Below are 21,363 nucleotides of genomic sequence, written 5' to 3' on the forward strand. Positions count from 1 at the left end.
AATCTCTGTGGTGGAGGTGACTCTAACGTCCAGCCTGGGAGAGAACAGAGTGGCCACACCTGCAGACAGGTTGGTGCCATGGGACAACCTGGACAGGCCTCTCCACCACAGACCCCAGTCTACCTCATTGTCTCCATCACTGTGTGTCTCCTGGAGGAGAAGGATGTCAGCTTCTTCTGAGCAACCATATCTGCAACCAGAGCCCTCTTCTGTGGATCCCTGCCACCACTGATGTTAAGTGAGGCCACCCTGAGCTTGTTCATGGAGGCTTGGAGAGGTGAAGCAGTAGAAGGAGCAGCAAAGAAAGAGAAGTTATGCACCACATTCATTCTCATCATTAACCTCAGCAACTTGTTTGGAGCTTTTAACATGTTTTAGCTTTTTTCCTTCCTTTCTGCTTCAGCATCTTTCTTGTTGCTGTCACGTGTTTCTTTAGACGGAATCTTTTTCTTTCATCGAGGAGGTCGACTCCCACAGCCTTCTGCAACATCAATGCACTTTTCAAAAACTTTTCAGGGTCTGGGAAAAAATCAGCTGCTTTCACAGACTGGCCGAAGGTTTCGTCCAGGAAGCTGGTGACGTCTTCCAGGGTGTACAGGTCCCCAGTAAGGGACTGGGAGTCCGCTACAGACCCACAGTCGGAGTCAGAGTCAGACCCCCTCACCTCCTCCCCTCCCTCATCAACACTCAGCATCTCAGCTGGCCGATCAGGGAGCTGCTCACCAGCAGCCTGACCCTGGTCACCACTGACCCCCTGAGCTCCTGGCTGCTCCTCCTCAGCTGCTCCTGTCTGTACATTTACTCCCATCTTCACCTCCTCTGTTGCTCCCATCTCCACCTCCTCTGTTGCTCCCTCCATCTCCTCTGCTCCTCTGCTCCCATCTCCAGCTCCTCTGTTGCTCCTGCCTGCGCCTTCCCTGCCATTTGCACCTCCTCAGCTGCTCCCTCACTTCCTGCCCTAACTGCAGCTTCACATTCACCTCCTCCTTGCTCCTCTACCTGTCCACTAGGGCCTCCTCCAGCATCGGCCGCCACCTCGTCACCACCGCCGCTCGGTGGGGCGACGCGGCTCGACATGGCGCCGGTGCGAGCGCCCTCGTTAGCGGGTCTGTGAGGACAAGCGACACGCTTGTGTCCCACATCCCCGCACTCAAAACACCTCATACTCCCAGAGCTGGCATATACCATGTAGTGTCCCTCTCCATGTCTCACCCTGAAGGACACATCCAGTGTCTGTGACGGACAGGTGAGGAACATGAAGCACTGCCTCCTGAGTGAGAGCACGTGCTTCAGTTTGTCGCTCCTGCAGCCCAGACCCACGGTCCTCAGACCACTCGCAAACTTTCCAAACCGCTGCAGCTCCTGCTCCAGAGCCTCATTAGTAATGAACGGGGGAACACCTGAGACGGTGACCCGAGTGGAGGGCGCGGCGAGCGGGGACACCTGCAGGTACGCTCCATTTACCGTCACCCCCCTCCCCACCAACTCAGCCACCAGTCGCTCCTCTTTTACAAACACTACAACCCCTCTATTCATCCTGGAGGCGTAGGACAGGTTCGCGTGTCCCACCTGGTCTCCCACAGCCAGGAGAACCTCCTCCACCGGTACAGACGGGTCGGGTTGGACCCGAATCCCGTGACGGATCGAGAGAGACGGCGTCCCCGAGGACGCCATCCCCGCCGCAAAACGCGACTAAACCTCCACCAAACCACCCGACAACAACCACCCTGGTAATAGTGCAGATACACCGCCAAGAAGGGGGAGTTAGCCGGGGAAAAACACGCAAAAGCTCACAAAAAACACAGCACGCTCTCCAGTACGCTCCCAGCACGCGGTCAGCGAGCGAGCGAGCGAGCGAGAGAGAGAGAGAGCGAGAGGCGAGAGAGCGAGAGAGCGAGAGAGCGAGCGAGGAGCGAGAGAGAAAGCGAGAGAGAGAGAGAGAGAGAGAGAGAGTCCCGAAAGCGGGACGGGCCAAAGCCAAGCAGCCGTGGGTCCAGTAAGCGAGATAGTCCGTGCCGACTGTGTTTGGTGGCGCCCCCACTCCGTGAAGGGTTCCCGCTGGGGCAACGCGACCCCTGACGCCAGGCGGCAGCAAACTGCAGCAAGAACAGCCCCATTAACATTTATCAACCGAGTGGGGGAGTCAGTGACGCGCATTGCTGCGCCTTACCTGCCCAGTGCAGACTAGCGCGCGTGCCCTTACGGCAAAGCGTTGTAAAACAGTTTCTGTTGGTCGAACCGCCCAGATCAGCCGCAACCCCGCCGTCCCGTCGAAGGGGGAAAACAACTAAAGCCAGCTGGCGGCAGTGCCTTATATAAACCTTTTCTCCCCACCCACCAATTAAGGCACTACCTCCATATGGCACCTGTTCGGAGGGCAGGCCACGCCCTGCCACAATAGGAAAATTCATAATAAATGACAGGAGTTTCGGTGACCATGAACCACACAAACGGAACCAAAACAGTCCGGCATAAATCACAGAAAGATGTCAAACTATTCAACTAAGAGCTGATGTAACAGGACTGGCATAAAGAACTTTCTGTCTATAATAATTAAACTTTATGAAGAACCCCAGAGATGGCCAACAGAGCCAGTGGAAGGAGGGATGGGGATAATTATCACCATGCCCCGGGCCCTCCGGGTCCCGGGTCCTCCGGGGTCCCGGGTCCTCCGGGGTCCCGGGCCGGTGAGGCTCCGGTTGTCTCGGCTCTCTGTCTGCCTGCTGAAGCTGCGGCCGGAAAACTGGCGTCCTGCCCCGGGTTGACGCCAGAGAGACGGTCGGTACCGTCAGAGAGCCTCGGGGAGATGCACAGCACGCACACGCACACGCACCCAGTCTAACAAGACTTAAACAACAGTCGCATCAGACAACCAGCCGTAGGGACCAAATCACTCGAGCTGCTCCGGGACACTTCTGCGCATGCGCACATCTTGGCGCATGCGCAGAAGTGTCCCGGAGCAGCGCGAGTTCCGGGTGCGGATCAAACGTTGTTGGTGAAGCTAATTATGATCGTGGATGATGGCGGACATCAGCGTTGATGAGCTGCAGCAGCTGGAGTATCTTTCTCTGGTGTCTAAAGTCTGCACGGAGTTGGACAACCATCTGGGCCTTAATGACAAAGACCTCGGTGAGGACGTTAGCTGGAAAGCGCTGCTCTCAACGGGAATGTTTGGCTAACGGGCTAGCTCATGCTAGCTATCCACCTTTACTTGGCTATGGTGTCGGTTCAGCCTTTCGAATGTTTTTGTAACTTCTTCGGTCTTTTTTAGGCTTGCTAATTATCTTTCCTTGAATTGCTTGATTGTCAGAATCATTTTTGTCAACGATGAGGATAATTTTGGTCAGATTGTTTGCAGTCAGCTAACTAGCCAGCCAGCTAGCTAGCTGACTAACTTCACTATTGTTGTCCTGACCTGCTTTATTTTTGTCCAGCTGAATTTGTGATCCACCTTGCTGAAAAACAACCGACATTTGATGGATTCAAAGCTCTGTTGATCCAAAATGGAGCCGAATTCACGGTAGGTAACCCAGTAAACATCACCTGGAGGTGGTTACCACAGTGATCTGCTCTGGTTAGGTAACCCAGTAAACATCACCTGTAGGTGGTTACCACAGTGATCTTGTCCTGGTTAGGTAACCCAGTAAACATCACATGAAGGTGGTTACCACAGTGATCTGCTCTGGTTAGGTAACCCAGTAAACATCACCTGGAGCTGGTACCACAGTGATCTGCTCTGGTTAGGTAACCCAGTAAACATCTCCTGGAGGTGGTTACCATGTTACCACAGTGATCCTCTCTGGTTAGGTAACCCAGTAAACATCTCCTGGAGGTGGTTACCACAGTGATCTGCTCTGGTTAGGTAACCCAGTAAACATCTCCTGGAGGTGGTTACCACAGTGATCTGCTCTGGTTAGGTAACCCAGTAAACATCTCCTGGAGGTGGTTACCATGTTACCACAGTGATCTGCTCTGGTTAGGTAACACAGTAAACATCACCTGGAGATGTTGACCATGTTACCACAGTGATCCTCTCTGGTTCTCTGCAGGATTCTCTCATCAGTAATCTGCTGCGACTCATCCAGACCATGCGGCCTCCAACCAAAGCCGGGACCAGTCCAGGTGAGTCTTTTGATCACATTATTCTTGGATGAGGTTTCAGGAATTAAGCTCTGATCCTGCTACCAACAAGGCTAGTAATGGTTGGTCGGGGCACTGCTGGGATTAACTCTCGTCCACTTTTCTTGACTATTTTCAGCTTCGGAGGCTTCAGTCCAGCCCAAGACCAGAAAGGAGAAGTTGAAGGAGATGTTTCCTGCTCTGTGTCGTGCAAATGATCCAGCCCCCGAAGTACGTGCTCGAAGTACCAGATGGCAACATGAGGGAAAAGAAGACCTAACCCGTACCATAACCTGGGAAGCTAAATCCTTTATTTTTAATTTTTAGAAACTTTTAGATGAAGATGATGTGAAAGTAGCAGCTGATGCCATGAAAGAGCTGGAGATGTTTCTGCCCAGTGTCAGCGGGACGGACCCCAAAACCAGCAGGAGCAGGTCAGACCTTCATTTGAGAGGCCGGTAAGGCCTTGTGGTCACGTGGGCTTTGGGTTAGTAAAGTTAGCCTTGTGGTCACGTGGGCTTTGGGTTAGTAAAGTTAGCCTTGTGGTCACGTGGGCTTTGGGTTAGTAAAGTTAGTGTTGTGGTCACGTGGGCTTTGGTTTAGTAAAGTTAGTGTTGTGGTCACGTGGGCTTTGGGTTAGTAAAGTTAGCCTTGTGGTCATGTGGGCTTTGGTTTAGTAAAGTTAGCCTTGTGGTCACGTGGGCTTTGGGTTAGTAAAGTTAGCCTTGTGGTGACGTAGGCTTTGGGTTAGTAAAGTTAGCCTTGTGGGCTTTGGGTTAGTAAAGTTAGCCTTGTGGTCACGTGGGCTTTTGTTTAGTAAAGTTAGCCTTGTGGTCACGTGGGCTTTTGTTTAGTAAAGTTAGCCTTGTGGTCACGTGGGCTTTGGGTTAGTAAAGTTAGCCTTGTGGTCACGTGGGCTTTTGTTTAGTAAAGTTAGCCTTGTGGTGACGTGGGCTTTGGGTTAGTAAAGTTAGCACGAGGGAGCAGCAGCTCAGTTCGTCTGCTCTCCTCACGTTTTCAGCAGGTCTGAGAAGAGCAGACGTTGCAGTCGGAGTCGCAGCAGAAGCCGAGAGAGAGACCGACACAGAGACCGAGATCGGGAGAAGGACAGGAAGAGGACTCGCCGGTCCCGGTCCCGCTCCAGAGACCGGGAGCGGTGCAGGGAGCGAGAGCGCGGCAAAAGGAGGGACAAGTCTTCCCGCTGGAGCGAGCGCTCTCCGAGCCCCAGGAGGGAGCGGGACCCTGATCGGTGGAAGGACAAACACGTGGAGCGCCCCCCCCCGGAGGAGCCCTCCGTGGGGGACATCTACTGTGGGAAGGTCACCAGCATCATGCAGTTTGGCTGCTTTGTCCAGCTGGAGGGGCTACGGTTCGTGGGCAGAACCTCCATAAACGTTCCTGCTTCCTTCCGTCCGTCTAATGAACACTTGCTCCGCAGGAAACGGTGGGAGGGCCTGGTCCACATCTCCGAGCTCCGCCGAGAGGGCCGTGTAGCAAACGTGGCCGACGTGGTCCGCAAAGGCCAACGGGTCAAGGTCAAGGTTCTGTCCTTCACAGGTTCCAAGACCAGCCTCAGTATGAAGGTAGGACGGGATGTTTGAAGGTTCCCACACATCAGAACAAAGAGGTCCAACTGTAGAGTCATCGGCATAATTGTTCCTCCTCTGGCCTCCAGGATGTGGACCAGGAGACCGGAGAAGACCTGAATCCCAACAGGAGGAGGAATGTTGGCCCGGACGGAAGTGAGGAAGTCTCCATGAGGAACCCTGATCGGCCCAGCAACCTGAACCTGGGCCACGGCCCCGAGGTGGAGCAGGACGACACACTGGAGCGAAAGAGGCTGACCAAGATCTCCGACCCAGAGAAGTGGGAGATCAAGCAGGTGGGTGTGAGCGGGTGGGGGGACCCGCAGGGACAGATGCAGGACCAGCTGCAGGGACAGATGCAGGACCAGCTGCAGGAGCTTGGGTGCTCCTGGTTCCTCACCACTCCATGTCCTCCTTCGCTCTAGATGATCGCTGCCAACGTCCTGTCCAAGGAAGAGTTCCCCGATTTTGATGATGAGACTGGGATTCTCCCTAAAGTGGACGATGAGGAGGGTAAGTTGGAGGCGGGTCTGGGCTGGACCCACACCCGGAGGACGGGAGGACTTCCTGCTGAGGCTGAGCTCTCTTTCAGATGAGGATCTGGAAATTGAGCTGGTGGAAGAAGAGCCGCCGTTCCTGAGGGGACACACCAAGCAGAGCATGGACATGAGTCCTGTCAAGATCGTCAAGGTCCTCTGCTAAAGCTGCTCTTGTCCTCGTGGTGTGGGACTGTTCAGGACTGATCGTCCCGCTCTGCTCGTCCCGTAGAATCCCGATGGCTCCCTGTCTCAGGCCGCCATGATGCAGAGCGCCCTCGCCAAGGAGAGACGGGAGCTGAAGCAGGCGGCCCGCGAGGCCGAGATGGACTCCATCCCCATGGGACTGAACAAGCACTGGGTGGACCCGCTGCCGGACAGTGAGTGTCCTGGTCCGAGTGTCTGAGTGTCCCGGTCGAGTGTCTGAGTGTCCCGGTCCGAGTGTCTGAGTGTCCCGGTCCGAGTGTCTGAGTGTCCCGGTCCGAGTGTCCCGGTCCGAGTGTCCCGGTCCGAGTGTCCGAGTGTCCCGGTCCGAGTGTCCGAGTGTCCCGGTCGAGTGTCTGAGTGTCCCCGTCCGAGTGTCTGGTCCGAGTGTCTGAGTGTCCGAGTGTCCCCGTCCGAGTGTCCCTGTCCGAGTGTCTGAGTGTCCCCGTCCGAGTGTCCCCGTCCGAGTGTCCCCGTCCGAGTGTCCCAGTCCGAGTGTCCGAGTGTCCCCGTCCGAGTGTCCGAGTGTCCCGGTCCGGGTGTCTGAGTGTCCCAGTCCGAGTGTCTGAGTGTCCCCGGTCTGAGTGTCCCCGGTCTGAGTGTCCCCGGTCTGAGTGTCCCCGGTCTCCCCTTAACCTTCCGCCTTTTTAGGTGGGAACAGGGGAGACGGGAGTGTCACAGCAGCTCTGGGAACGCTGGAGATGCAGAGGCAACGGGATGAGGGGGTGAATGAGTGAAGGGCCTCTACCCTGAGGGGGGGCCTCTACCCTGAGGGGGGGCCTCTACCCTGAGGGGAGGCTTCTACCCTGAGGGGAGGCTTCTACCCTGAGGGGGGGCCTCTACCCTGAGGGGGGGCGGCCAGCCCAGTAACCTGCCATGGTCTCTCCAGCTGACGGGAGGCAGATTGCTGCCAACATGAGGGGGATCGGAATGATGCCCAACGACATGCCGGAGTGGAAGAAACACGCGTTTGGGGGCAACAAGGCCTCGTATGGGAAGAAGACCCAGCTGTCCATCCTGGAGCAGCGGGAGAGCCTGCCCATCTACAAGCTGAAGGAGCAGCTCGTGCAGGTGTGTTCAGGTCCTGAAGTGGTCTAAAGAGAAGAGACAACGGTCCCAACCTCTGAATCCCCCCCTCCCCAGGCCGTCCACGAGAACCAGATCCTGATTGTTATCGGTGAGACGGGCTCCGGGAAGACCACGCAGATCACCCAGTACCTGGCCGAGGCCGGCTACACCAGCAGGGGGAAGATCGGCTGCACCCAGCCCAGACGTGTGGCCGCCATGTCTGTGGCCAAGAGGGTGTCTGAGGAGTACGGCTGCTGTCTGGGTCAGGAGGTGAGTGGACAGGACCCGGACCGGGACCAGGACCAGCTCCTCGTCTGCTGCTCCTCACAGCTCTGGTCTCCTGCAGGTGGGCTACACCATCCGCTTTGAGGACTGCACCAGCCCAGAAACCGTCATCAAGTACATGACAGACGGAATGCTGCTGCGCGAGTGTCTGATCGACTCGGAACTGGGTCAGTACGCCATCATCATGCTGGACGAGGCCCACGAGAGGACCATCCACACCGACGTGCTCTTCGGGCTGCTGAAGAAGGTTCGCAGGTCCAGCCAGGCTCTGGTGTTCTGGCTCTGACAGCAGAGACGGGAAAGGTTCTGTTTTTCTCTTCCAGACCGTTCAGAAACGGACCGACATGAAGCTGATCGTGACCTCGGCCACGCTGGACGCCGTCAAGTTCTCTCAGTACTTCTACGAGGCGCCCATCTTCACCATCCCAGGAAGAACCTACCCAGTGGAGGTGCTCTACACCAAAGAGCCTGAGACCGACTACCTGGACGCCAGTCTGATCACAGTCATGCAGATCCACCTGACGGAACCTCCAGGTCTGACTGGACGTCCAGAACATGACGAGTCGTCCGGGGATCCGTCTAACGCTTCCTGCTCCTCCGTCCAGGCGACATCCTGGTGTTCCTGACCGGACAGGAAGAGATCGACACCGCCTGTGAGATCCTGTACGAGCGCATGAAGTCGCTGGGGCCCGACGTTCCCGAGCTCATCATCCTCCCGGTTTATTCCGCCCTCCCCAGCGAGATGCAGACCAGAATCTTCGACCCGGCGCCGCCCGGCAGCAGAAAGGTGCTGATGGCTGCCCTCCCGATCCGTGAGGAGACGTGGGATCATCTAACTAATCCGTTTGCTCCTCAGGTGGTCATCGCCACCAACATCGCCGAGACCTCTCTGACCATAGACGGGATCTATTACGTGGTGGATCCCGGGTTCGTGAAGCAGAAAGTCTACAACTCCAAGACGGGCATCGACCAGCTGGTGGTGACGCCCATCTCCCAGGTAGGAGGACGTCCATCCGGAACATTCCCATCGCTCCGTTAAACACCGGCCCGATTTTACCCAACCAATGAGTGGTGGTGTCCCGGAGAGCTTATTATGGTCTGCAGGATCAGGGCCTAGAGTAGTTTCACTGTCCTGGACATGAGGACACGCACGTGGGGGGATCCTGTCACCGCCTCAGACTTGTGTTCCAGCCCAGTCGTGACCCGTTTGAGCCGGGACCCGTTTGAGCCGGGACCCGCCAGGCTGACTGATAACGATGACTCGGCATCTTTCTCTTAACCCCCCCTCGTGGTTCACGGGTGCACGTGTAACTTCCTGTCTTCCACCTCAGGCTCAGGCCAAGCAGAGGGCGGGCCGAGCTGGCAGAACCGGACCCGGGAAGTGTTACCGGCTGTACACCGAGAGGGCCTACAGAGACGAGATGTTGACCACCAACGTGCCGGAGATCCAGAGGACCAACCTGGCGAGCACGGTGCTGTCTCTGAAGGTAGCGACCCTCCCTCCCTCGTGAGCACGCTGGTTAGGGTTAGGCACGTTGGGTTAGGGTTAGGGTTAGGCACGTTGGGTTAGGGTTAGGGTTAGGCACGTGGGTTAGGGTTAAGCACGTTGGGTTAGGGTTAGGCACGTTGGGTTAGGGTTAGGGTTAGGCACGTGGGTTAGGGTTAGGGTTAGGTTTAGGGTTAGGCACGTTGGGTTAGGGTTAAGCACGTTGGGTTAGGGTTAGGCATGTTGGTTAGGGTTAGGGTTAGGCATGTTAAGGTTAGGGTTAGGCACGTTGGGTTAGGGTTAGGCACGTTGGGTTAGGGTTAAGCACGTTGGGTTAGGGTTAGGCACGTTGGGTTAGGGTTAGGTTTAGGGTTAGGCACGTTGGGTTAGGCACGTTGGGTTAGGGTTAAGCACGTTGGGTTAGGGTTAAGCACGTTGGGTTAGGGTTAGGCACGTGGGTTAGGGTTAGGGTTAGGCACGTTGGGTTAGGGTTAAGCACGTGGGTTAGGGTTAGGCACGTGGGTTAGGGTTAGGCACGTGGGTTAGGGTTAGGTTAGGCACGTTGGGTTAGGGTTAGGGTTAGGTTAGGGTTAGGCACGTTGGGTTAGGGTTAAGCACGTTGGGTTAGGGTTAAGCACGTTGGGTTAGGTTAGGGTTAGGCACGTTGGTTAGGGTTAGGGTTAAGCACGTTGGTTAGGGTTAGGGTTAGGGTTAAGCACGTTGGGTTAGGTTTAGGGTTAGGCACGTTGGGTTAGGGTTAGGCACGTTGGGTTAGGCACGTTGGGTTAGGGTTAGGCACGTTGGTTAGGGTTAAGCACGTTGGGTTAGGGTTAGGCACATTGGGTTAGGGTTAGGCACGTTGGGTTAGGGTTAGGGTCAGGCACGTTGGGTTAGGTTTAGGGTTAGGCACGTTGGGTTAGGGTTAGGCACGTTGGGTTAGGTTTAGGCACGTTGGGTTAGGTTAGGGTTAGGCACGTTGGTTAGGGTTAAGCACGTTGGGTTAGGGTTAAGCACATTGGGTTAGGGTTAGGGTTAAGCACGTTGGGTTAGGGTTAGGGTTAGGCACGTTGGCGTCTGAAGGGCATCACAGACCTTCCTTCTCCTCCCTCAGGCCATGGGTTAGGGTTAGGGTTAGGGTTAGGCACATTGGGTTAGGGTTAAGCACGTTGGGTTAGGGTTAAGCACGTTGGGTTAGGGTTAAGCACGTTGGGTTAGGGTTAGGCACGTTGGGTTAGGGTTAAGCACGTTGGGTTAGGGTTAAGCACGTTGGGTTAGGGTTAAGCACGTTGGGTTAGGTTTAGGGTTAGGCACGTTGGGTTAGGGTTAAGCACGTTGGGTTAGGGTTAAGCACGTTGGGTTAGGGTTAAGCACGTTGGGTTAGGTTTAGGGTTAAGCACGTTGGGTTAGGTTTAGGGTTAGGCACCTTGGGTTAGGGTTAAGCACGTTGGGTTAGGGTTAAGCACGTTGGGTTAGGTTTAGGGTTAGGCACGTTGGGTTAGGTTAGGCACGTTGGGTTAGGGTTAAGCACGTTGGGTTAGGTTTAGGGTTAGGCACGTTGGGTTAGGGTTAAGCACGTTGGGTTAGGTTTAGGGTTAGGCACGTTGGGTTAGGGTTAAGCACGTTGGGTTAGGTTTAGGGTTAGGCACGTTGGGTTAGGGTTAGGCACGTTGGGTTAGGGTTAGGGTTAGGCACGTTGGGTTAGGGTTAGGGTTAGGCACGTTGGGTTAGGCACGTTGGGTTAGGGTTAGGGTTAGGCACGTTGGGTTAGGCACGTTGGGTTAGGGTTAGGGTTAGGCACGTTGGCGTCTGAAGGGCATCACAGACCTTCCTTCTCCTCCCTCAGGCCATGGGCATCAACGACCTGCTGTCCTTCGACTTCATGGACGCTCCTCCCATGGAGACGCTGATCACGGCCATGGAGCAGCTCTACACGCTGGGAGCGCTGGACGACGAGGGGCTGCTCACCCGGTTGGGGAGGAGGGTGAGGCTCCACCCCCATCACCATCATGCTGTCTGTAGAGACCTGGTGTCCTGAGACCTGCTCCTCTCCTGCAGATGGCCGAGTTCCCCCTGGAGCCCATGCTGTGTAAGATGCTGATCATGTCCGTCCACCTGGGCTGCAGCGAGGAGATGCTGACCATCGTCTCCATGCTGTCGGTGCAGAACGTCTTCTACAGGCCCAAAGTACGTTTGGTCTGATCCCTTTTGGACCTGCTCACCTGTCTCCACCACGGCTCCTTTCATTTACTCTAACCTGCTGGGTTAGGGTTAACTCTAACCTCTAACCCACCCTGATGGGTTAGGGTTAGCTCTAACCTCTAACTCTAACCCACCCTGCTGGGTTAGGGTTAGCTCTAACCTCTAACTCTAACCCACCCTGCTGGGTTAGGGTTAACTCTAACCTCTAACCTCTAACCCACCCTGCTGGGTTAGGGTTAGCTCTAACCTCTAACTCTAACCCACCCTGCTGGGTTAGGGTTAACTCTAACCTCTAACCTCTAACCTCTAACCCACCCTGCTGGGGGATTTCTGCCTGGTTCCTCAGGACAAGCAGGCTTTGGCTGACCAAAAGAAGGCAAAGTTCCACCAGCCTGAGGGAGACCATCTGACCCTGTTGGCAGTTTACAACTCCTGGAAGAACAACAAGTTCTCCAACCCCTGGTGCTACGAGAACTTCATCCAGGCTCGCTCCCTTCGCAGAGCCCAGGACATCCGCAAACAGATGCTGGGAATCATGGACAGGTACCAGGCTTAGGAGGGAAGCCAGTCCACCTTTCCTGATGAAGGTCTCATGCTCCTGATGCTCCTCATGCTCCTGATGCTCCTTAGGCACAAGCTTGACGTGGTGTCCTGTGGCAAAGCAACAGTCCGGGTCCAGAAAGCCATCTGCAGTGGTTTCTTCAGGAACGCAGCCAAGAAGGATCCTCAGGAAGGCTACCGCACCCTGATCGACCAGCAGGTGGTCTACATCCACCCCTCCAGTGCTCTGTTCAACCGCCAGCCGGAGTGGTATGAAAACACCTCTACTGTTGCTGTTGACCCCCCTCAGGCCCGTTCTGAGCCTGGCTTTCCCTCCCCAGGGTCGTCTACCATGAGCTGGTGCTGACCACCAAGGAATACATGCGGGAGGTGACCACCATCGACCCCCGCTGGCTGGTGGAGTTCGCGCCTGCGTTCTTTAAGGTGTCCGACCCCACTCGCCTCAGCAAGCAGAAGAAGCAGCAGCGCCTGGAGCCTCTGTACAACCGCTACGAGGAGCCCAACGCCTGGAGGATCTCGCGCGCCTTCAGACGCCGTTGAGGCCAAGAGCGAGTCAAAGCCAAGGACCTCAGACCGTGGACTATTTATGCTGCCATTTTCTATCAGAAATGTGACGTCTGGACCAGTGTGAACAGAAATGTCCTCATTAAACATCACTTTTGTAGCCTCGGCTTTCATTGAGAACCAAAGCTTTCACGGTCGAGACTGGAGGAGCAGAAAGGTGGAACTGGATCAGCTGATCCCTGGTGGCCGTCGGCCACGTGCACACGTGTGCGCGCGCTGACATTGGGGAAATAAAAGGCAACGACGGTCAAAAATGATTTCAATGTCCCGTCTGAGTGGGACTGGATCCCTACACCTGCTATGGCTGAGACTGGGAGGCCAAGTGAGCGGTGGGAATCATTCCTGGGGGATCTAGTGGATCCCCTCTGTGGGGCGTGGATGGATGACGGTGGCACTTTAGGTTAGGTTAGTCCGGCAGCCCCCCAAAGGTGCTGCTCAAGGAGCCGGACTGCTGGGGTCAGGGGTCAAAGCAGTTCACCCTTATTCATAAAACCACCCTGGGCGGGGCAACTAGGGGGTCGGCGATGCAGATGCATCCAATGTTAAAAGAACACTTTTAAAGTTGGTCTATTTATGTTTCTGCTGCTCTTTATCTAACTTGTTTGAAAACCATTTATTCTGAATCATTAGTTTAGCCTCTGATATCCCGGAGGCAGGTTCAAGTCTCCTGTCGCTCTCCGTTTGACCACCAGGGGGCGCAGCGACCTCACGGCTCCAACTAAGAGCTGCTGAGTCATGTTTCTGTCAGTCATGTTTCTGCTGAGTCATGTTTCTGTCAGTCATGTGGTCCTCTGTGTGCAGCATGTTGCTGCTAACAATGCTAACAACGTGATCCTGGTCGCGGTCACCACGTCAGGGTAGAAGACAGGTGCACATCCAGGTGGTCAAAGGTTCGGGTCGCGGCTCAGACAGACCAGAACAGGAAAAGCTGATCCGGGTGTGTTTCGGCTCAGGAATTTCCAGGGTTCCCAGGATTGTGGTCAAGCAGGATGAGTGAGTGATTAGCAGAGGCGGTTGGACAGGATTGGACAGGAACACACGTGTCTCTTCTTCGGTTCCTTTATCTTCAGAATTATTGAGTGATTTCATTAAGATAAAATCATAATTAATACCTCAAAGATGACTCAGGCCTGAAAGAGAGCAAGGAAAAAATGCTCTGGTTGTTACTAGTCGTCATGGTAACTGGATCACATGGGCCGACACACTGAAGAGGACATTAACCCAAAAATCTGTGGAGCCTTTAGCATTAGCAACCAGTCTAGCTGCTTCACACGGTGCTGAATGCTGCTACTGTCTCCCCTGCAGTGAAGCATCATGGGAGGTGGCAGATGGACAAACCAGCAGTGCGTGGTTGACGAGAACCTGTGACACACTCGCACACACTCACACACTCACACACTCACACACTCACGCCATGGAGGAAGGCTTCAGTTTAAACGTGCTGGTAAGTGAAGTCTCTCTTCTCTCTGTAGCAGCACCTTCATGCTGGAAACGTGAGGTTTTATTCCGGTTTTCCAGCCAAATGAGCCCGTTTTAACGGCGGTCCCGAGGGAGAGTAACGCCTCTCACCTGTTGTCATTCAGAAGAAAGTGGCGGCAGAAGCCGACTACACGGACGTGTCGCTGACAGCGGCTGAGCGCGTGCGAGCGCTGGGGAAGATGGGCAACAGCGTGGAGATCAACCAGGACGTCCACCCACGCCGGTACTTCCGCTCCGGGGTGGAGATGGAGCGCATGGCCGATGTTTACCTGGCCGAGGGCAGCCTGGAGAACGCCTACGTCTTATACACCAAGTTCATCATGTGAGATCCCGCCACACCTCCAAAACAAAGCGTACAAACAAGCAGTGAGGCTTCGGCTGTTGCCAAGGTTACGGGGACGTTACAGGGGGACCATGGACAACATGAAACTGTACCTCTCCTGTTTTCAGTCTGTTTGTAGAGAAATTGCCACATCACAGAGATTATCAGCAATGCAGCGTCCCCGAGAGACGTCTCATCATGAAGGTAACATCCTCCGCTCAGGTTGTCATGACGATTACGTTCAACTCACATGTTGAGAAGAGAGAGAGATTAGAGCAGATATGCTAGCAGGAACCAGCCAGGCCAGAGATCATCGGATCTTTGTTACACTCATGAAGGTCGGTGCTCCTGGAGAGCTTTTAGTGTGACAGGGAGAGGACAGATCCAGGACTAAAAGGATCTGGGGATGAGTAGATCTCCTTAGATCCCCATCTCCTCCCTCACCGTAGCTCCACACTTTTCAGGGCATAGGTTGGGGTTAGGGTTAAGGGGTTAGGGTAGGGTTGGGTTAGGGTTAGGGTTAGAGGGTCAGGGTTAGGGTTAGGGTAGGGGTTAGGGTTAGGGTTAAGGGGCTAGGGTTAGGGTTAGAGGGTTAGGGTTAGGGTTAGAGGGTCAGGGTTAGGGTTAGGGTTAGAGGGTTAGGGTCAGGGTAGGGGTTAGGGTTAGGTTAGGGGCTAGGTTTAGGGTTAGAGGGTAGGGGTTAGGGTTGGGGTTGTGGTTAGGGTCAGGGTTGGGGTTAGGTTAGGTTAGGGTTAGGGTCAGGGTTAGGGTTAAGGGTCTAGGGTTAGGGTCAGGGTTAGGGTCAGGGTTATGGTTAAGGGGTTAGGGTCAGGGTAGGGGTTAGGGTCGGGGTTGGGGTTAGGGAGTTAGGGTTAGGGTTAGGTTAAGGTTAAGGTTAGGGTTAGGGTTGGGTTAGGGTTAGGGTTAGGGTTAGGTCAGGGTTATGGTTAAGGGGTTAGGGTCAGGGTAGGGGTTAGGGTTAGGGTCAGGGTAGGGTTGGGTCGGGGTTGGGGTTAGGGAGTTAGGGTTAGGGTTAAGGTTAAGGTTGGGTTTAGGGGGTTAGGGTTAGGGTCAGGGTTTGGGGTTAGGGGGTTAGCGTGTTAGGGTTGGGGTTAGGGTTAGGGTTAGGGGGTTATGGTTAGGGTTAAGGTTAGGTTGGGTTTAGGGGGTTAGGGTTAGGGTCAGGGTTTGGGGTTAGCGTGTTAGGGTTGGGGTTAGGGTTAGGGTTAGGGTTAGGGTCAGGGTCAGGGTTAGGGGGTTAGGGTTAGGGTACCCAGACTATCTTCTCCACCTCCTTCAGCTCCACTTGGGTTAGGGTTAAGGTCAGGGTTGGGGTTGGGGTTAGGGTTAGGGTTAGGGTTAGGGTACCCAGACTATCTTCTCCACCTCCTTCAGCTCCACTTGGGGAACATCAAGGTGTCAGAAAGTCTGAAATCCAGAGTTTCTCCTTCCAGCTCAGCGTCACTGACCTGGAACATCTGAATTCCTGCCCATCAGTCCATGTTCCGATCACCTGTTGACTCGTGTGCTTGACCCAAAGATACAGAACCCTGTCCAGGCACAGGCAGCTCCACCGCTGACTGACTGCCAGAGCTTTTTCTGACGAGGTGCTTCCGTGTTTTTCTGGGTAGAAACTTCAAGAAGTGGTGCTTCCTCGCAGAGATGACTTGAAGAAGAGGCTTGAAGAAAAATACAGCCGGGATCAGAGGGAGTACCTGTCGTCCAAGGTGTGACGCCCACACAACATGTGACCCACATGCCCTCGCACCTGTAGCCACGATGGAGAATATGAGCTTCCTGTTTGTATTGTGCACGTTCACGTCGGATCCTGATTTCAGGAACCACAACTCACCAGTGTTCCTGTTTGGAGAAACCCAGTTCTGCTCCCTGGACACAGGAAACGGGGTCACATGACTGATGCAACTAGGGTTAGGGTTAGGGGGTAGGGTTAGTGGTGGGTTAGGGTTAGGGTCAGGGTCAGGGTCAGGATCAGGGTTAGGGTTAGGGTTAGGGAGTTATTGGGTTTAGGGTTAGGGGGTTAGGGTTAGGGGGTTAGGGTTAGTGGTGAGTTAGGGTTAGTGGTGGGTTAGGTTAGGGTTAGTGGTGGGTTAGGGTTAGGGGGTTAGGGTTAGGGTGTGGGTTAGGGTTAGGGGGTTAGGGAGTGGTGGGTTAGGGTTGGGGTTAGGGTTAGTGGGGTTAGGGTTAGGGGGTAGTGGGGTTAGGGTTAGTGGGGTTAGGGGTGGGGGTTAGGGTAGTGGTGGGTTAGGGTTAGTAGGTTTGGGTTAGGGTTAGGGGGTTGGGGTTAGTGGGGTTAGGGTTAGTGGTGGGTTAGGGTTAGGGTTGGTTAGGGGTTAGGGTTAGGGTTAGGGGGTTGGGGTTAGTGGTGGGTTAGGTTTAGGGGGTTAGTGGGGTTAGGGTAGTGGTAGGTTAGGGTTAGGGGGTTAGGGTTAGTGGTGGGTTAGGGTTAGGGGGTTAGGGTTAGTGGTGGGTTAGGGTTAGGGGGTTAGGGTTAGTGGTGGGTTAGGGTTAGGGGGTTAGGGTTAGGCGGTTAGGGTTAGTGGTGGGTTAGGGTTAGTAGGGTTAGGTTAGTGGTGGGTTAGGGTTAGTAGGGTTAGGGTTAGTGGTGGGTTAGGGTTAGTAGGGTTAGGGTTTGGGTTAGTGGTGAGTTAGGGTTAGGGGGTTAGTGGGGTTAGGGTAGTGGTGGGTTAGGGTTGGGGGTTAGGGTTAGGGTTAGTGGTGGTTAGGGTTAGGGGGTTAGTGGGGTTAGGGTTAGTGGTGGGTTAGGGTTAGTGGGGGGGTTAGGGTTAGTAGGGTTTGGGTTAGGGTTAGGGGGTTGGGGTTCGTGGGGTTAGGTTAGTGGTGGGTTAGGGTTAGGGGGTTAGGGTTAGGTTAGGGGGTTAGGGTTAGTGGTGGGTTAGGGTTAGGGGGTTAGTGGGGTTAGGGTTAGTGGTAGGTTAGGGTTAGGGGGTTAGGGTTAGTGGTGGGTTAGGGTTAGTAGGGTTAGGGTTTGGGTTAGTGGTGAGTTAGGGTTAGGGGGTTAGGGTTAGTGGTGGGTTAGGGTTAGTAGGGTTAGGGTTTGGGTTAGTGGTGGGTTAGGGTTAGTAGGGTTAGGGTTAGTGGTGGGTTAGGGTTAGTAGGGTTAGGGTTTGGGTTAGTGGTGGGTTAGGGTAGGGGGTTAGTGGGGTTAGGGGTTAGTGGTGGGTTAGGGTTAGTAGGGTTTGGGTTAGTGGTGGGTTAGGGTTAGGTTAGGGTTAGTGGGGCTAGGGTTAGGGCTAGGGTTAGGGTTAGGGCTAGGGTTAGGGCTCGGGTTAGGGCTAACCCAGTCCAGACCAACCTGCTCATGTGACTTCCTACTTCCTCAGAGCCAATCAGCAGTCCTGGATGGGGGTGGGGAGCAGTTGCAAAAGGTCCCCCTGCTGGACAAAGACCAGAGGTGGCTTCTGCTGATGGAGCAGGAGAAGCAGCGCGTTGCCTCCATGCGACGCCTGCAGGTGGAGTCGGAACAGTTTCGTTACTTTGAAGACCAGCTGAGGCGACAGGAACTGGCCAGTCAGAGAGGAGGGGAGGTGGGGCCAAATGTCACATGATATTACTGTCATGGTGCTGTCAGTGCAGCTTCTGTCTTAGCTACAGGCCCTACAACTAGTAACTAACTAGTGCTGGTAACACTGCTAATGCTAGTGCCTGTGCCTAAATGAGCTTTAGCACTGGTGTAGCAGCTCACGGGACACTACTGATTTGTAGGTGTCTAAGATGACAGAAGGCACCTGTCTGTCCCAACAACCAATCAGAGATGCTGTTGGTCCCAAGATGGAGGCTGTTGGCAGGAACAGAGCAGCTCCGGTCCACTATGGTGCCACCCTGGCTGGTGTTCACAGTGAGTCCACAAGTAGCACTGAATGAAGGGATGAAGTGACTTATGTTCAGACTGTGTGTGTGTGTGTGTGTGTGTGTGTGTGTGTGTGTGTGTGTGTGTGTGTGTGTGTGTGGTGTACACACAAGCAGCTCATAGGGGGGAGGGCCTAAGGCGGGTGGTGCTTCCGCGAGAGCTGATGTCACAGTTCCTCATGTTGGCCAGTTCCAACACATCCCAAGGAATTGAAACCTGCGGTGTCCTGTGTGGACGACTGGTGAGACCTTTAGCAACACAAATGCTAGCAAACCCTGCAGTCAGGTGACCCTGACCCTGACCCCGGCCCTGGCCCTGACCCCAACCCTAACCCTAACCCTGACCCCGACCCCGACCCCGACCCCGACCCTGACCCTAACCCTAACCCTGACCCTGACCCTAACTCTGACCCCAACCCTGACCCTAACCCTGACCCCGACCCTGACCCTGACCCTAACCCTGACCCTAACTCTGACCCCGACCCCGGCCCTGACCCCACCCTAACCCTAACCCTGACCCTAACTCTGACCCCGACCCCGACCCTGACCCCAACCCAACCCTAACCCTAACCCCGACCCTGACCCTAACCCTAACCCTAACCCTAACCCTAACCCTGACCCTGACCCTAACCCTAACCCTGACCCTGACCCTAACTCTGACCCCAACCCTGACCCTACCCTGACCCTGACCCTAACTCTGACCCCGACCCCGGCCCCGACCCCAACCCTAACCCTAACCCTAACCCTGACCCTGATCCTGATCCTGACCCTGACCCTGACCCTGACCCCGACCCCGACCCCGCCCTGACCCCAACCCTAACCCTAACCCTAACCCTGATCCTGATCCTGATCCTGATCCTGACCCTAACCCCGACCCTGACCCTGACTCTGACCCTGACCCTGACCCTAACCCCGACCCTAACCCTAACCCTGACCCCGACCCCAACCCTGACCCTGACCCTGTGATGTTTCCATGAATCCTCTCTGCCTCAGACCCACAACCAGCTCGTGCTGACCCACGTGGTGGTTCCCAAACAGTCTGGGGGTCCTGATTTCTGCGACATGGAGAACGTGGAGGAGCTGTTTTGTTTCCAGGACCACCAGAACCTGCTGACGCTGGGCTGGATCCATGTACGATAAACACACAATCTCTTCATACAGTCGATGCTAAAACGCACGTCTACGTTCCCGTTTGACCTTTTGACCCCTGTGGTGGCGGCACTCTTGTAATAACAGTAGTAACAGAATGGTTATAAACAGTTTCACCATGTCATTCACCATGACAGCGAGAGATGAGCCCCGCCCACTTTTCCAGCGGTAGATATTTCAACATTGAAACCTAAAACATTTTTAGCCTGTTTTTGTTGACGCTTTGTCAAAATGTCTAAATGAACTAATAACGAGTTAATGAAAACGAGCTCCTGCAGCTTTGACAGATTGTTGCCATGGTATCTGAGTGAGTAGCTAGTTAGTGGGTTGCTCTCACTAGTGACCTCAGAGGTGGAAAACAGGTTTCACCTGCTTGGAGCTGAAGATGTGAAACAAACTTTCCTTCTTCAGTTTCATTTCCCACAGTTGTGATCGTCCAAACATCAGAAGGTGGAAGGATCTTTGATCAGAGGACTCGTTTCTGCTCCAGAGGAGGGATGGAAGGAAGTTAGGGTTAGGGTTAGTTAGGGTGGGTTAGGGTAGGGTTGGGTAGGGTTGGTTAGGGTTGGGTAGGGTTGGGTAGGGTTGGTTAGGGTTGGGTAGGGTTGGTTAGGGTAGGGTTGGGTAGGGTGGGGGTAGGGTTGGTTAGGGTTGGTTAGGGTAGGGTTGGGTCGGGTGGGTTCGGGTTGGTTCGGGTTAGGGTTGGTTAGGGTGGGTTTCGGGTTGGGTCGGGTTGGGTCGGGTGGTTCGGGTTGGTTAGGGTTCGGGTTGGTTAGGGTGGGTTCTTCGTGGGTTGGTTCGGGTTGTTCGGTTGGTTTGGTGGGTCGGTTTGGTTTGGGGGTTAGGGTGGGTTGGGGGGGTTAGGGTTAGTTAGGGTTGGGTAGGGTTGGGTAGGGTGGAGCATTCAGTCTGTCCTTCATATGGAGCTGCATTTATTTATGTGTGTGTGTGTGTGTGTGTGTGTGTGTGTGTGTGTGTGCAGACCCACCCCACCCAGACAGCCTTCCTCTCCAGCGTGGACCTCCACACTCACTGTTCATACCAGCTGATGCTGCCGGAGGCCATCGCCATCGTCTGCGCCCCCAAACACAACGAGTATGTTGGTGCTGTCCAGTTCCACACACACACACACACACACACCACACCCACACCCACACACCCACACCCACACCCACACCCACACTCAACACACTCACAACAACACACCACACACCCACACTCACACACCCACACTCACACCCACACTCACACTCACACACACCCACCCACACCACACCACACCCACCACACACACACACCCCCCTCAACACTCACACACCCTCACACTCACACACACCCACCCACACCCACCCACACACCCCACCCGTTCACGTTCCTCCCCATGAATGACCTCCTCTGTGTGCCAGTGCTGGGGTGTTCAGGCTGACCAGCTCGGGGATGTCGGAGGTTTCTGGCTGCAGACTCAAAGGTTTTCACCCTCATCCGAAGGAGCCTCCGCTCTTCACTGTGAGTCCCTCATCAGGACCGAGGTCACATGGTTGCTCTGGGTTTGGGAAGATGCTCACATGTTCCTAACTGTGACCCCCCCCCCCCGGTGTGTGAACATGTGGTGGAGAGCGAGTCCAAGGTCGTCCTGTTGGACCTCAGGTGACACTCACAACGTCCCGTCTGTGTTTACTCCGTGTGTATGTGCAGTTTTTTAAAATGCAAAACAACAAATCCAGATGTGTATCATGTTTCCGTGACAACGCTGGTCCAACTTTCCCAGCAGCCACTGCTCTGTGAAGTCATGCTAACGTAAGCTAACGCTCAGTGCTGACAGTTGAGTATTATTTTGTGTGTTTGTGTGTTATTAATGTGAAGTCTCGTTAATAAAGCCACTGAAGCCTGATTCAACTTTTCTTTTTGTCTCAACAC

At 54.7% G+C, this 21,363-nt stretch overlaps 2 protein-coding genes and 1 long non-coding RNA gene across 7 annotated transcripts; 2 read left to right on the forward strand and 1 right to left on the reverse strand.

Annotated features, from left to right (window-relative positions):
- The first annotated feature begins 2,931 nt into the window (after window positions 1–2,931).
- On the forward strand, window positions 2,932–12,708 carry LOC130540251 (ATP-dependent RNA helicase DHX8). 2 transcript variants are annotated; one of them, XM_057059266.1, is made up of 23 exons: window positions 2,932–3,129; window positions 3,435–3,520; window positions 4,050–4,122; window positions 4,259–4,350; window positions 4,447–4,553; window positions 5,141–5,488; window positions 5,558–5,702; window positions 5,795–6,001; window positions 6,131–6,218; window positions 6,298–6,395; window positions 6,474–6,621; window positions 7,335–7,516; window positions 7,589–7,783; window positions 7,860–8,045; window positions 8,122–8,332; window positions 8,404–8,585; window positions 8,655–8,795; window positions 9,130–9,285; window positions 11,128–11,265; window positions 11,340–11,468; window positions 11,830–12,026; window positions 12,114–12,293; window positions 12,365–12,708. In XM_057059266.1, exons 1-23 carry the CDS (start codon window positions 3,018–3,020, stop codon window positions 12,582–12,584), a joined length of 3,621 nt encoding a protein of 1,206 aa, XP_056915246.1. In that variant the 5' UTR covers window positions 2,932–3,017; the 3' UTR covers window positions 12,585–12,708. The 2 variants fall into 2 exon arrangements, with proteins under 2 accessions (XP_056915246.1, XP_056915256.1); XM_057059276.1 differs by having other exon boundaries at window positions 5,144–5,488.
- Window positions 11,463–14,310, reverse strand: LOC130513045 (uncharacterized). Of its 2 annotated transcripts, none has more exons than XR_008946587.1 (3): window positions 14,178–14,310; window positions 11,781–14,093; window positions 11,463–11,723 (listed from the first exon to the last, which is right to left on the reverse strand). It is a non-coding gene; the product is annotated as an uncharacterized LOC130513045 (long non-coding RNA). The 2 variants fall into 2 exon arrangements; XR_008946593.1 differs by having other exon boundaries at window positions 11,774–14,093.
- stambpl1 (STAM binding protein-like 1) lies at window positions 13,854–21,337 on the forward strand. 3 transcript variants are annotated; one of them, XM_057059509.1, is made up of 11 exons: window positions 13,854–14,052; window positions 14,192–14,409; window positions 14,538–14,613; window positions 16,041–16,136; window positions 17,772–17,975; window positions 18,154–18,286; window positions 18,412–18,539; window positions 19,291–19,428; window positions 20,429–20,541; window positions 20,853–20,952; window positions 21,041–21,337. In XM_057059509.1, exons 1-11 carry the CDS (start codon window positions 14,023–14,025, stop codon window positions 21,095–21,097), a joined length of 1,293 nt encoding a protein of 430 aa, XP_056915489.1. In that variant the 5' UTR covers window positions 13,854–14,022; the 3' UTR covers window positions 21,098–21,337. The 3 variants fall into 3 exon arrangements, with proteins under 3 accessions (XP_056915489.1, XP_056915498.1, XP_056915506.1); XM_057059518.1 differs by having other exon boundaries at window positions 18,415–18,539; XM_057059526.1 differs by having other exon boundaries at window positions 13,930–14,052; window positions 14,195–14,409.
- Window positions 21,338–21,363: the final 26 nt, after the last annotated feature.

This window comes from Takifugu flavidus, chromosome 1 (assembly GCF_003711565.1).
Source record: "Takifugu flavidus isolate HTHZ2018 chromosome 1, ASM371156v2, whole genome shotgun sequence".
Classification (NCBI taxonomy): Eukaryota; Metazoa; Chordata; class Actinopteri; order Tetraodontiformes; family Tetraodontidae; genus Takifugu; species Takifugu flavidus.